We start from the raw sequence: 15336 nt of genomic DNA, 5'->3' as shown, positions 1-15336 counted from the left end.
TGTTACAAATCTTATTACCAGAATCCAGAATTCACATATATGAAAAATCTGAGAAAGGATGTAGAATAGACTTTCTCGGCATTTTTCTGTGAAAAGTGTTCCAATTCATATAAAAATTCCGAGAAAAATTTTTCATCGGGGTATTAAAGCACGCTTTTAATTTTAACTAATAAAGTTGTATCCCCCAGCAAATGTATTTTATCTTTAACAAGTCAGCTTTTAGCAATGTCGGAAAAATTAACCGTTAATATATTTTTAATATCGGTATTTAGCTTAGGAACTGTTTCAAGACTGATAAAATTGTCACCGCGTTTATATGAGCTGAGAATATTAAATTAATAGAAAAATTATATTCAGCATCAAGATCCGCTGCAGACCGAATAAGCGATCTTAACTTTATCTATAATATATGTTTCAAACATTTATCAGCGCGGAGAATTAACTTACTATTATTGAACATATTTCTAAGTCATTTCTTTCCGTGTATGTGTTAACAATATTTCTGCAACCGCAAGATTGCAATGTAGCTGCAAGATTCTGTACGTTTCCCCCTACCCCCTCTCTCTCTTTTTCGTTTCTTTGGCGCGGAATAAAATTTCTCTCGTAAATGAGAAAGAAGGGCGAGCGCCGAAAATATCTTACGTCGAGTATGGCCCCCCTCGCAAATCCTTCCGTTTCGCGAAATAAGAAAGCGCGTGATTTACCCCGCAGTTCCGTCTCAATGACTCGGAGGCGGCCGCCGAGGATTGTTTTTCATAGTCGCGTCGCGCGCGACCCATAGCGCGCTCGCTCGCATAAATTTCCATCTATAATTCAAAGCGTGCGCGGCCGCGCTCACTCGCTCGCTCGCGGGATCTCCGCCGCGTTGTCGTGCGCCACTCCACCCCCTTTCGCGGATGCAGACGTCAGCCGCGTGAAGGGACCTAATTCTGTGCGAGTCTCGTCGCTCGCGCTCTCTGCGACGTTCTCGAGTGCATGCGTGCTCGTGTGGGTGCCGGCGTGGCGTATATATATCGCCCAGACGCTACACAGAAAGGTAAACGTAAAGTTTTCCCTTCTCACCCCCGTCGCGAAGTTGCAGTCGCGCGGTCGCGTATCCTTGACTCGACTACGGCAAGAGTCCCACCCCCGCGTCTCCTGTAGTGTAGTTCGGGGCGACTAGACTCGAGGAGCGTCGCCGCGCACACGTACATACACATACACACACGCGCACACACGCATACACATACACGCGCGCGCTCGACGAAAACCGGAACGCGTCTCGCGGTCCACGGGACTGCCTCTCGGAGGTCCGCGGCCGCTGAGAAAAACGTATGATGCGCGCTTTGTGGGACGATCGTTCGCGATCTCGATGGAGTCGCGGGATCGCCGGCGGGGAATCCCGCGAAATTCGCGACGATCGCGGACGGTAAACAACGCGATAAATCGTCCTCGCGTCGATAGCTCCTAATTCAGCGGAAATTGAGATACAAGTGGCGGTTGTGCTGGCTGGATGTATCGACCGATGCGCAACATCGGCGATGGCTGGCAAAGGCAAAGCCCAACCTCCTCCCCTGCCCCCACAGGATCCCCTCTCGCCCTCTCTCGCTTTCTCGCTGCTTCTCTCTCTCTCTCTCGGGACAATGCGTTTTCACCCGTCAAATATTCTCTCGACAGATCCAAATGCGTCACGCTCCTCGCGCGCGGTGAATTCTGCTCGGCGCGCAAGCGGTGATTTCGGTGAGTTTAATTCCCGATTTGCGGAGCGGAAAAAAACGTATTCCGCGTCTGTCCCCATTACCATTATCCCCCGCCCCCCCCCCCCCCCCCGTGGCTGAAGTAATGGAGATCATTTTCGCGCGGCTGTAACACACGGCTGTGATTCGTAATAACGACTTTATATACGTTTCAGTCAATCTCGGCGCGAGTGAATCGGAGCGCGTTTTAAAATGTATAATGTAACACACGGGGTGGTTCGCGCGCGCACACACACGAAAAAATCAATATCAATAAAAGTTTTATTAATAACTAGCTCGCAGGCTCGCCCGCACTTCGTACGGTACGGCCACTTTTCGATGCCCGATGCCGTATTTCCCATCGAAAATAAATATTTAATGATTAACAAGTTTATTAATCGATTAATTTTTTTTAAATGTGTTACGCCATTTCATGCGCGCGTGTGTATGTGTGAAAGTATTACTAGCTGGTGCAATAATAACCGCACCGGACGTTAAAATTTCAGATAAAATACGTTAATACAACTTTAGGTGATTTTCAAATAACGCTGTTTTAAATAAACAAGTAAGAGGATTAAGAATTATTAAATTGATTCTTGTTGCGAGAACACCAGCTGCAACAATTGATAAACCGTTTTCAGTTAATATTGTTTCGAAAAATTAAATATACCCGGCTTTATTATTAAAATAGATAAAAAGAACGTAAAATAACACATGTCACGTTCGCCTCCGATGGAGGCTATTCCCAGTTACACTAAAAAAAAAAAAAAAAGAGATGGTAATAACATTCGTTGTGACCCACTAACCCATTAAAAAATATAATTGTCAAGAATTTCATTAGATTTTCCATTGCGCCGGTGTTATATTATTCTCTAAAAAATTTTAATAGCGAAATCCGAGGCGCGAAATTTTCAGAAAAGAGGAGAGTTAGCCGAGGTAGCGCACGGCGATAGATAATGGCATGAGCACGGTCGCATATACGCTGCCTGGCGTTATTTTTATGCACTTGACGTCGAGACGCTGCCGCGTGATAATAATAACATAGCAAAATAACTTTTCAGGATGTAATAACGCTTAGGCACCTGAGCCGCGCGCGCACGCGTCAATCCACGTGAAACAGACACGACGAGCGTCTGCTTTAAAAAAAATCCGATAATAAATTTAGAAGAAAAAAAAAAGAGGGGGAGGGAGAGATCCAAATCGCGTCTTCCCGTCTACAAATATCAGATTTGTCGTCTGATATTTTGCGATAAATACGATATGCATATATATATACACATTTTCCGTCTCTTTCATTTTGCAAAAGTTTCCCAGCGATAAAAATTGATTCGTTCCTTGACCTAAATTTCAGAGATTGCGTTTTCGCGCGCTCGAGTCCAATTCTATTTCCATTATCTAGCTTTCACAGGCATATACATAAGAATATTTTCGGATAAAACTTAAACATACTCGTAGCATTATTATACTGCCGTCTCGTATTCGTGAATTGTTAACCAAGTTGGGACAGATCGATAGCTCACAGCAAAAAGGTAACATGCACGTCCACATGTGTCGTCTCGCTTAACTGAGAGATATCGAGAGAAGCCGGGTGAATGCAGATACCTTTTTCCACATTTAACGGACACGATTGCGAACGATAAGTCTACCTTGACGTTGCATAAACTCTGAATCTACCTCCGTCATCTCCCTTATCGGCTTCTTATGTATATAATACGTGTACCCGCGGCGCTCTGTGTATACCTAATGAGAGACATGTTTTCCTTTCCTTGAAAAAATCCACGTATGGAAAATCCGCGCGCGCGCACACATGTGCACCGACGAGTTAACACACATTTTGTTCTCAGTCCCTGCTGCACGGCCAGATTTCCGCATACGCGAGTTACATGGATTCTACGTACGTATGTCAATAGAATCCCGTCCCTCGGAGCAACGTTAGTTAGACCGGTTATGTTACGTATTTCCGCGAAATTACGTATTTCTTACGGACAAAAATCTCCCGTCCAACAGCTTTTGCTACGTTTCTAACGGATTCTTTTGTGAGGCACAAAATTCAACCGTCCGACCGATGTATCGTATACGTTTTTGCAGATTTGTAACTTTTATACGTGCCTTACAAGAAAAGCCTTATAAGAAAAGGGATTTAAGTGATTTCGCGATATTGTAATTCAATTTTGTAACAGAAACACTGTATCCAGCAGAGAACTAGATATAATATTACGCATTGCAAGCAATAATTATAATTGAATGGTTTCCTACAAAAAATCGTACAAGTCCATATTTTTGCAATCTGGATTGTAGTATCGAATCATTCTCTACGGAAAGAAAGGTTTTGCTAAAGTATGTGAAAATTTAGTTAACTTATTCAATAGCCTAACAAAAAGATCTGAAAATCATTTTGTTAGGCTATTGAAATAATAATGAACCTTCAAGCTAGTTACTAGATTGTTTAGTTACTAGAATGTTTAAGTTTAAAACTTTTCGCAACATTGCTCATCATGCCTGAACGTCCTTCATAGTTATTTTTATCATACCAATTAAATTATTTTCAGATCTAGTTAAATTTTAAAATACTTTAGCAGAAGCCGCTCTTCTCAGGTACCGTAAGCGTCACGTTGTAAACAATTTTAGCAAGAAAACGGGAAACAATTACATAATTTAATATAAGTATATAAATGGGTAATAAGTATAAAATTTCCGCAAGAATTAAACAAGTCGAGAAGTTTTTTAATTTCTTTTTAATGTGGGCCCCAAAGTATTAATTAAAGTCTAAAACTTTACACCTTTTTTTCTTACCTATTACAAGTTCTGAGAAAAATTATTTCTACAAAGAGAAATAAGGAAAGAATATTTTTTGTTAAAAGTGATGTAAAATTTCGTAAATAAAAAACTTGTTTTAAATAATATTGCCTTCTTTGCTTCTATTATATTATCAATATTATAAGAAAGAATAAATGTAAAATTTTATAAGATAAATAAGTGGTAAATATAAAATTTCTCTAAGAATTCAAAGTCCAAAAGTTTGTATTTTTTCCTTTTAAATAGGTCATCAAAATATTAATTAAAACTTACAAGTTTGTTCTTATATCTATTATACAATAAACGGTTTAAAGACAAGTTTTTGTTTCGTGAAAATGTAACTTTTTGAACTTGTTTTGAACTCTCTCTTGTTTTATTTTTGTAAGAAAATATTTTAATTATAATACTTTTTGAAGCTCGAATCTTTGTACTAAATATTTATTTATTTATTTATTTATTATTACTTTTTATTGGAATTTATTGGAATTTTATGTCAGGAAATTATTTTTAAAGTGCTTTCCGTGATTTTCTCTTAAGAAGTTTAAAAACTCACTACACATTTATCTGTCCACTTCACTACGGTATTGAATCTCTCAGCAAATTGATGTTTCATTAAATACATCTACCGAAATTGGAAGCTTCCAGGCTATTAAAAATGGAGTAGAATTTCATATACTACTTTTTCTCCTACATGTATTAAATTAGATCTCTTGCATTTCACTAGCGTAGCATAAAGAGCGGGAAAAAATGAGGAATACAAATCGTGATATTTTAATGAAAAATCTCCTGGAAGGAATTCTGATCAGTCATCGTTTTCAATTAGTCGAGATTGAGAAACATATCTGGCAAATGACGAAAAACGAAATATAAATATCGAAATCTGCTAATAATTCAACAGTTTTCGATTGGACACGTTATTTCAGTTACGTGGCCGGGCATTCAGAGTCCCTAGTGGCCTCAAGTTTATATCCTCCGAATTACCGGCATTAAATGATTTATTTAACGATTGGAAGTTTCCCGGTCAATTCTTAATCCTAATCTAAGCAAAATTGTGAAATGTATTCGGGCAGTGATGGAGGAAGTTATAAGCGGGGCAATAATTTATTAATCTCCTCACGACCCCTTGCGCGATAACGCTCGCGACTCGACAAAAGACTCGGACGGGCCCGTAATCAAATAATAATGAAAAAGAATCTCTATTCAACAACGTACAAGGCGGATAATTGAAAAAAGAGGAAAAAGAGAAGAGGCGAAGGTAGAGAGAGCGCGCAACACCCCGCTCCAGGGGAGGGGGAAGGGGATAAAAACGGGGGGGGGGGTATCTTTATTGAAAAAGTGGAAGAGGAGGATAAATCCGCATTCAGGGATTCGCTAACTAGCGTTCGGGGACGCGTATATCTCGCGCTCGTGTACAGGCGGGCCACTCACCTCCGTGTCGTTCCACCACATGTGCAGCCGATAGTCCCTGAGTATCGTCGGGTGCTCGTTGATGTGCTCGACCGCGAGCTTCACCGCGGGCATGACGCCACGGCCGATGTGGCCCTCCGGCACGTGATTGCCGTACGGGAAGAAGCCGGCGATGTAGACGTCGCGCTTCCTGTTGCCGCCGAGGTTGATCGGCTTCTGGCCGGTGCACTCGACGATCATCAGCATCAGCAGCCAGCAGCAACAGCAGACAGCCATCGTGAACGCCGACAGCATCGGCGAACGACGGCGGCCGCATCTCACGGACCTGGACCCGGAGGACATGTCGCCGGAGAACGTTTCCCCGGCTGTCCTCGTCCCTTTTTCGTCCCGTCTTCCTCTCCCCTTCATCCGGTCTGTCATCCCGACGACGACATCCCGCGTGGACCTGGGCGTGGATCTCGCTTTCATCTCGTGCACCTCGCCTCCCGGCTGGTCACCTGGTACAGGCCCGACGAGAAGCCCCGCGCGACGACGCCGGTCGCCGCATTTCGTTCACCGACTTCTGCCCGCATGACGGAGAGGAAACGATGCTGGCTGGCTGGCTGGCTGGCTGGCTGGCTGACTGGCTGACTGACTGGCTAGCTGGGAGATGTGAACGACGCGAGATCGGCTCGATCGGAGACTTCGTCAAGTGTCCGCGTGCTTTATGTTTCTTCAACAAGTCGACGACGAACGACGCACTCCACGTGTCCGCGGATTCAACGGGCTCCGGTCAAACGGACGACAGATCATCATCGCGGCGACCCGCGGGGCTCTGCGCGCACGACATCTCCGTCGGCGGTGCCGATATTTCGCGCTACCGGGGATCACCACGTACACCACCACGTGTATATATCGTTTATCGCGAACTCGAGTCCCGAGCAGAGCTCGACGCGCTCTACAGTCGGGGAGATCGCGAGGGGGAGGGTGTCGAGAAGAAGGGTCTTTATCTCAGTGCTTCATTCCAGGCGATCGCGTTTCCACACCGTCTCCCCTCCTCATCGTCGTTGCCGCGACTGACGTCTTCCGGTTGCATCTACAAACAGACTTGAGTCAACTAGTTATTTGTTTTGCCAGATTAGAGAGAAGCCGAAGCAGGGTGTCGCGAGGGGCCCGCGAAGTGAATCAAGAATATTATCAGTTTCATTATCCCACCTGTTTCCCGACGAGTGGCGTTAGCGATAGCTCTACCCGGGGGATTAACGGAGATTAATGGGGAACAAGAGCAAGGTTAACGAAGAGTAATGAGGATTAATGAAGAGAATCGGAGCGCGAGAGATCCTGTCCGCCCGAGGTATCCGCGCGGGGTGTGCGGCACCCTTAAAACCACTGACCTTAATTTCCCGCGCGACGTTTGTCACGCGTGTTCACGTGGACAAACGTGATCTCGTGCGTGATCTCGTCGAAAAAGAAAATTCCCTCGAGATAACTTACAAAAAAAAGAAGTTAATACTTGATGCACACCTCGGGACATTGATGTCCTGCGCATTTTTCTCTCTTTTTTTTTTCTTTTAATACGAACACTGGGATAAACAGCGGTCTCTGTCCGATCCCCCAAAAGGGTTTAGCATCTAGGCGACAGATTTAGTGCGTTATCGGCCTAGATTTGTACATGTCCTTCAGGATCTCTTGGAAATTCACTCTTGGATCCGAATAATCCAAGGTCTCAGTCGACACAGTTTTTTAATTTAACCCTTAACGTTCACACCTTACGAAAATGTTATATCGTTCACAGTGGTGTCATTTAGACTCAAACCACTTAAATGCTTACTGTATATAATGAAGGTATTGATTGTTTTAATTTAAAAAAATTACTGGATGATTTTTTAACATTTTTAAGATGTAATTAATGTTTATTTTATGAAACTTGATGTCAAGTATAAAGAAAAAATTTTAAAACCGAAAAAATTACTTTTTATTTAAAAATTTACAACTTTTACAATTTTTGATATTTTATTAAAAATTCAATAAGATATTCTTCAGACTTTGAAGACAAAAATAGTTCAATTGTGCTCGTTTCAAATAAGATATTTATTTTGAGATTTGAAATGATGAATTTTGGGATAAAAATTGGGGTCACAAAACGAACGATTTTTACAAAGTATATACTAATTTATCTATTAAAAAAAATGTTATTTATTAACATTAATGTGTACAAAAGTAGGGATCGTTGATTTAATGTTTAATTTAAAAAAATTGTACATACAAAGTTTTTTGAAATTGAACTTTCTTTTAGACCCTACAGTAAACGTTAAGGGTTATCTAATAATTGCACAAATAATTTGTAGAAGTGTTAAAGTATATGTAAGAATCGTTAATAATAATTTCTATATACCTGTAAAAGCGATGAAAACTAACGGCAAACACGAACGACGCTATGGCACGCCATAAGGGAGCGGAGAACAAAGGTATACATTAACTGTTAAGTTCCCCTTGTGAAGCAAGTTTGTTCCTCGAGCACTTATTACGATACGTGTCGACCGTTTGGCCCCGTTTATCGTACGTCATATCCGAAAATTAAAGCTTATCTCGTTCGGCGTCATTTTCGGATATATATAGGATCGTGCCTCGTCTCTCGCGCTCTCGTTATCAAAGTAGATAAATAAAGTTCGCGAGAGATTCTATCTAAAGTTTAATCCCGCAGCCGCGAGGCGCGCTATCGGGGCAAAGGGGGATGAAACCGCTTTACATTGTCGCCGTTAACTTACCGGCTCCGACGGCCGACCTGGCCCACTTTCCGCCGCCATTGCGGGCGCATTTGATCCGCGCGGCGCGAACCGGTGCCTTCAGAAATAACATGTCCTCGGGGCAGCAGCCGGGAATTTAGCAGTCGCAGGTCGTCCGGCGTCGACGTCGTCGTCGTCGTCGTCGTCGGCGGCGGCGGCGACGGCGTCGTCTTGAATGTTTGCCGATGGCACGCCGCGCGTGAACTTTTTCTCTTCTTTCCTCCGCACAGCGTCCGTCCCCTGGAAAACGCGAGAGGATATCTCCGATCACAAACGGAATCGAATAAATCTATTTACATCCGAGCTAGAGGCAAAAACCATCTCTCTCTCTCTCTCTCTCTCTCTCTCTCTTCTCATCTCTCTCTCTCTCTCGCTCTCTCTCTCTCTCTCTCTCTCTCTCTCTCTCTCTCTCTCTCTCTCTCTCTCTCTCTCTCCTCTCTCTCTCTCTCTCTCTCTCTCTCTCTCTCTCTCTCTCTCGTCTCTCTCTCTCTCTCTCTCTCTCTCTCTCTCTCTCTCTCTCTCTCTCTCTCTCTCTCTCTCCTCTCTCTCTCTCTCTCCCTTTTTTCCTTTCTACTTCCCCGCGATGTGGAATAAAAAGAATCCTTCGTCGCTCGGAGAAATATTGCGCGCGCACACGCAAAAATACAAATGAAAAATACAAATCTCACTATCGCGACGTATGTAGCTTCCCGGCTCGCGTATGTGACTTAATTAATATAACGACCGACGCCCGATTATTTCAGTGAACTCAGCGACACCGTCGTATTATCATTTTACAGGATTACCGGACTGTGAGGGATGATCGGGAAAATTGAGGTGGAAAGGGACGGCTTAGGGACGGAGAGGATTGATGGCGTTACTCGGAACGGGTAAGATTATAGGGATGTTAATGGCTTAGGAATCTATCCATAATGAACATGGATTTGAGGTTGATGAAACTATGTGTAGATGCGTGCGTGCGTGCGTGCGTGTAAGAGAGAGAGAGAGAGAGAGAAAGGGGAGGACAGAGGACAAGAGAGACAAGAGGGGAAAAGCCAGTCGCAGTATTTCGGGAATGTGTGAAACGGATCTGCCAATGCGCGACGCCCGCAGGATGGATTACGCTCGGGAATGAGGACGAGTAGTGACGTCTCTCGCCCTGTGTTAATAACTGAAAAGGATGACGTGATGACGAGATCGTGTCGCCAACTCTTTTTTTTTTTTATGGGGATTGACGCGGTGACGCGGACGATGAAGAGAAAGGAGAGCGAAGCGAAACGATGGGTGGCGAAACGATGACGAGGAAGGGATTTAAAAAGGAAAGAGTGCGGAAAGTCGACGTCCGCGGACACGATCCGCCATTAAATTTATAGGATACCTCCTTACTTTAACATGACTCGTCCGTCCGACTTCGGGAAGGAGGACACCCATGAAGTTTCCCTCGGGAGACCGAGTCGGTCTCCGCCGGTTCTCTCTGCTTTTTTTTTCCAGCCGTCAACTTCTATTATACCGAGACAAACTTCCCACTTGATAAACATCCGCGCGTGGGTTTCGCGCGTTTCCTTAAATTCGAGGCGAAACTCCCGCAAAAGTGGTGCGCGCCCGAACGGAGATAGGGGAGGGGGGGAATCGTAAAAATGTATGCGTCCCGAACTTTCTTCGAAACTATGTGGAGCCCGGCCTGATAAGTTGGGCGGGTCGCGTGGCGACATTAGCGGAGCGGGCGACCATTTCTAGCCAGTCCTGGTAAGATTTCCAAGTTACGCCGGACAGTAACTTTAATCCCGGCGAAACTACGTGGAAGCTACTAAAATAACCACTCGTACCGCGCAATGAGTTATTGCGCTAATTTACTTGGCGTTATTATTCTTAAAGTAGACAATTTTTAACTGACATTCTAATAAAAACGATGTACCTATTATTTTAAAGATGTAAAAGATTATAGAATAAATTAATATGCTGAAAGAAGTATATTATTCTACACTCGAGAAAAGAAACTTATTATCTAATTAAAACTGTATTTTACTTAACTATCTATGTATTTTATTATTTATATATGAAACAATGATTTGCAATTTAATCTTCTTTAAAGAATTTAATAATCTTACATTTCAAAATATTATATTCGTATTTCATAGTTTTGATAATAATAATATTTTAAATGTTTGATTATTTTATTTGAAAATATTTTGAATAAATATTATTGCTGAATAATGAGAGTGTATTTTTCTCGACGAATCTATATAAAATTCTTCACATAAGCAACTTATATCTGGTCAACGTTAAATAATTTTATTTTAATATTTAATATTTAGAAAAGATACTCTCAAAACAAAGCTCTTTTTATCTAAATAATATTTTTTTTTTCTTTCCTCGATCTTAGGACAGTCGGGATTACAGTCGCGGAAAAGAAACTCCTTTCTGTCGTGAGATCGAACATGAAAAGCATTTCAAGCCAATCAGACCTTCCGCGAAATTAGAGCTATAAAATTTGAAACGCGCTTCGATCGTCGTCGTCGCGATTGGCTGATGCGTCAAGAACGGCTCGTAGAAACGACCTCGTGCAGTACTTGAAATGACGATCGATGCTTTCCCAGTTGACTTGCTACCTTTTAGAACCGTATACGTATGTTACGTACGTACACGTCAATGCTCTACCAGTCCAACGTATAGAATCGCGCAATTCTTATTAAAGCCGTTCGAGGCGCCCGTCTCGCGCAAGTCTCTTCGATGATACGCGATGAAAATTAAACCTCCGGTCAAGGATCTAATAAGGATTCCGAGATCATATCTCGAACGTGATATTAATACACTGAGAGATAAATTACTCCGTCTGGCCATTGAAACGTCGCTGACCTCGCCGACGTTAACGAGGTAGAAGCGGCTTTAAAATAATTCAATATCCCATTCGCGCTTTTTGCCTTAGGCGAGACTGATTAAGGTGATAACGCAATTACGTGAACCGTACGGCTGTAAGAGTTTTTGCGAAAGTTAATTACGTCGGTTACACGACGGGGGAAAGGAAAGAGCGGATCTGAACTCTGTTGATAACGAGAATTCCAAAATGAGGAAATAAAGGATGGCGGGTGCGACGCGATATCTCTCGGGATCTCTCTTTCTCTCTCTCTCTTTCTCTTTCTCTCTTCAAAGGTTAAATGTAACGCCGATACATTTTTAATCATGTCCGTATCACTGTAGCCACCGGGCGATTCCGTTTCACAGGCAAATCGTTACCCGTCGGGTGTTCGTTCAGTTCTCAATGGATTCGTTCGAGAGCCACTTTCCTGTCTCATTGTCAACAATCTCAACCAGTAGCTTTGACTCTACATGTAGAGAACGGAAGAAGAAGAGAGAGAGAGAGAGATAGAGAGAAAGCGCACAGTATTGTGTCGTGCCAAGTGCCTCGTCGAGATGACCTACAATTGCTGTTTAAGTGGTCCGGTACGAAGCCAGTTATTACAGAGTCGTAAACGGTCGCGTTCAATTTCCGGTCGTGGAACATTCTCTGCTCGAAGGCTGCCCCTTTAGGCTTCCCTTTCCCTCGAATGACAAAGGGCGCACGAGGGACTGGTAAACAGTGCGCGACCAAAGTGGAAGGGGGGGGGACGGGAGGGGATCGCTAAGAAGACAATTCCCCGCGAATTTTCTTCTCTCTCCCTCACATTCCGCGTCACGTCTCGCCATCACGTCTCCCGTTATTCAGGGACTTTTCAGAGAGGTGACTATTCTACTAGGGGGAGTGTCGGTGTCTACTTTTAGCCGCGCTCAACAACGACGTCGAGGAGAAGGAAGAGAACCGACAACAACGACGACGACGACGAGGACGATTACTTCTTGTCGCGACCGAGTGAGTCTCCCCTTTTCCCAGCCGGGAACCTCGTGGCGTTCAAAGTTTTTCACCGAGGCAAACGGGAGGTTTGTTAGTTCAACCTCCTACCCCTCTCTCTTTCCTACGGCACCGAGGGGTATCCTCTTCAGGCACAGTCACTTTAACCGAGGGAATACCCCCGGTCATGGAGATGCCGTGTGCCACCGTCGGCGCTCCCGGGATCTTGAACCGTGGGGGCAAGAGGGTGGGAGGAAAGGGTACACAAACACTTAGCCGCCTTTTCAGCCCTCGATAATGCGAAAGCGCTCACTCCCTGGCGTGAGGTTAGAGGGGAGAATATAATTTTCTCAATTTAGCCCCGGGAGTGTTTATTACGCCATCGGGATATCGAACGTGAGCAGGTTTATAGTTATGCGGGCCTCCCGTTCTTTCTCTCTTTCCCTCTCTCTGTTTCTCTTCGCGATGGATACGAGTCATATTCGGTAGAAATTTCGAGCACTGCGGCGTTCGATGAAACGCGATTCCAGTGTTGCGATATCGTTTAAAAAAAAAAAGAGAGAAAGAGGGAGGGAGGGAGCCCGAGTATTTTTACCGACGAAATCCGACTCTATGAAACGTCGAGATTTTTAAGCGCGCGAGATTTCATACCGTGCACGCGAAACAAAACGAAGAGGAGAATCCGCGCAACTGCGGGTCCAAAAGCTCTTTCTCGCCGCGGGGGGAAAGGGAGAGGGGACGGAGAGAGAGACAATGCATCTTATTAAGTTTGATAAATCTGGGCCGCGACACGCGCGCGCGAGATCCATAAATTTTTACCTAGAAACCCACACACGTCTCTATGCTGCGACGGCGACGGTCGCTACGCGGAGGAACGTGGCTGCAGCATCGGTTTTCGACGGGGGTTACATTTATATATGCGAGCGCATGCATATTGCACGCCCTTTGACCCATGGGAAATATAAATCGCCGCCAAACCGATTGTCTCTAAATAATTAATCCCGTCGTACCGGCCGCTGCCGCCGCCACCGCCGCCGCCGCCGCGACCGCACTATCGCCCCCGCGCCACTTGATCAATATCGAATAACGAAACTGTCAAAAATAAAACGCCAGTTGTCAGGCCGAGGGTTGAAAAATGGAGTGAAGCGTGTGGGGCGAACGGTCGCGCGCAGTTTGTCAATTTTTCACACGGCCGTATGTACCGTCTGTCGCCTTGGAATTTGTTTTTCTCCGAAAGCCGCCGGCGCGCCGAATTGCCCTCTTTCTCCTCCCCCTCTTTCTCTCTTTCTCTCTTTTTGTCTCTCTCTTTCTCTGTTGCTTCTCGTCCGGAAGTAGGTCCGGAGAATCTACAGAGTAAACGCGACGCGCTCCCTTCTCTATTGATCCCAAAAACAAATTCGGGGGCAGTCGGAGGGCAGTAAAAAATTGACCAAGTGTGCGCGACGACGCTCTAACTCTCAGGGCCGACCAGTCATGCGCGTCACCGTTTAGTTTAGCCCGCTCGCTTTAACCCTCTCGACGTCGTGCGCACCTCCTCTCCCCCGCGAGGCACCCCGGGCGCTCTCTTTCTCTCTCTCCCTCTCTCTCCCTCTCTCTCTCTCTCTCTCTCTCTCTCTCTCTCTCTCTCTTTCTATTTATAGAGAGGAGGATTTTCATTCCTCGCGAATATTGTTTCCGCACGGCTACGAACACCTCGGGAAATTCCTAAGAATCTTTCGACGGACGGACGGATAGACGGACGTGAAACGATTCCTCGCTCTTATCCCCCGTCGCTTTGCTTATCTTCAATTATACGGCACGTCTCTCCGTCTCTGTTTATTTGTCGAAGAAATTACTTCAAGGCGAAACGTGTAGAATCCATTCAGGATGTTATGCGGGAAGTACAGAGTAGTATCTCGGAGAATCGAGGATGCGAAGAGGAGAACGCTCTCTCGCCAGAGAGGGGATTAACCAACGAAGCTGAAGTACAGTTACGACAGCCAAGACGTGTCCTTAAGAACAAAGCCAGCTAATGTCGCTGCTCAAGTTCTATTTATTAGTCATTAAAATGTAAACGGCAAAAAGTATTCGCCGCTAGAATCAAATGTAATACCGCGCCGTTTATTAAACCGAGTCCCTTTTCGTGTTTCGCTGTAGTGCCGGAACAGCCAATTAGGCAACTCATTAGGCAGCGTCTCTCATTAGGCGGCGTCTCATTGGTTGAGGTTTGCTGTAATTCCTACTCTCAAGGGACAGCGTCCCCTAAACAATTGCGATTCCGTCGTTTTATCCGCGTAAAATTTGATATCGGGGTACACGGCTGTCACTTTCACGGCTACCAAAGCGTCTACTTAGTTTTTATTTAATTTCAGCCAACAGAGTCGTGTCTCGCGGAAGATATATTTCATTTTTAACAGCCAACTTTGAGCAACGCGCTCGGAAGAAGATTCGAATCAGCTGCTGACGTTTAGCCGACGTTTATTTCTAAGCTGATCTCTCATTTTCTTCCCGAGGTTATTACTTCTTTTTTTTTTAGTCTCGGGGCTCTCTGTTTTCGAAAGAGAGAGAGAAAGAGACGACGAGCACGAGGGAAAATTGAAAAGTTGATAACGTATTCACGAGTCGTCCTTCCCACGGCTGTGCCAACACTGTGCATTAGTACGTACCGACGTCTATGTACAGGCGTACAGATATACATGAGCCGGGTAAATACTATCTACCGATACCATAATTTTGAAGCTGCCGTGTTTGCCTGTCGCAAACGGTGAGATAAAGTACGTTCATGATCGAGTAGGGTTTAAGGGTGGTCGGACGGGCGGCGTTGAATGATCCTCGTCGATCGTTTGTAAGATAGATATCGCGGACAATA

The 15336-nt window shown here is 44.5% G+C and overlaps 1 protein-coding gene across 1 annotated transcript in view; it reads right to left on the bottom strand.

Annotated features, from left to right (window-relative positions):
* Positions 1 to 6412, bottom strand: part of LOC105830662 (gamma-aminobutyric acid type B receptor subunit 2) — a 32292-nt gene extending 25880 nt beyond the window's left edge. Inside the window, exon 1 of the mRNA XM_036292034.1 lies at positions 5940 to 6412. Coding sequence (XP_036147927.1) covers positions 5940 to 6386 — 447 coding nt within the window. The 5' untranslated portion in view covers positions 6387 to 6412. The remainder of the gene's footprint in view (positions 1 to 5939) is intronic.
* Positions 6413 to 15336: the final 8924 nt, after the last annotated feature.

This window comes from Monomorium pharaonis, chromosome 9 (assembly GCF_013373865.1).
Source record: "Monomorium pharaonis isolate MP-MQ-018 chromosome 9, ASM1337386v2, whole genome shotgun sequence".
Classification (NCBI taxonomy): Eukaryota; Metazoa; Arthropoda; class Insecta; order Hymenoptera; family Formicidae; genus Monomorium; species Monomorium pharaonis.
This window is presented reverse-complemented; position numbering and strand designations above follow the sequence as displayed.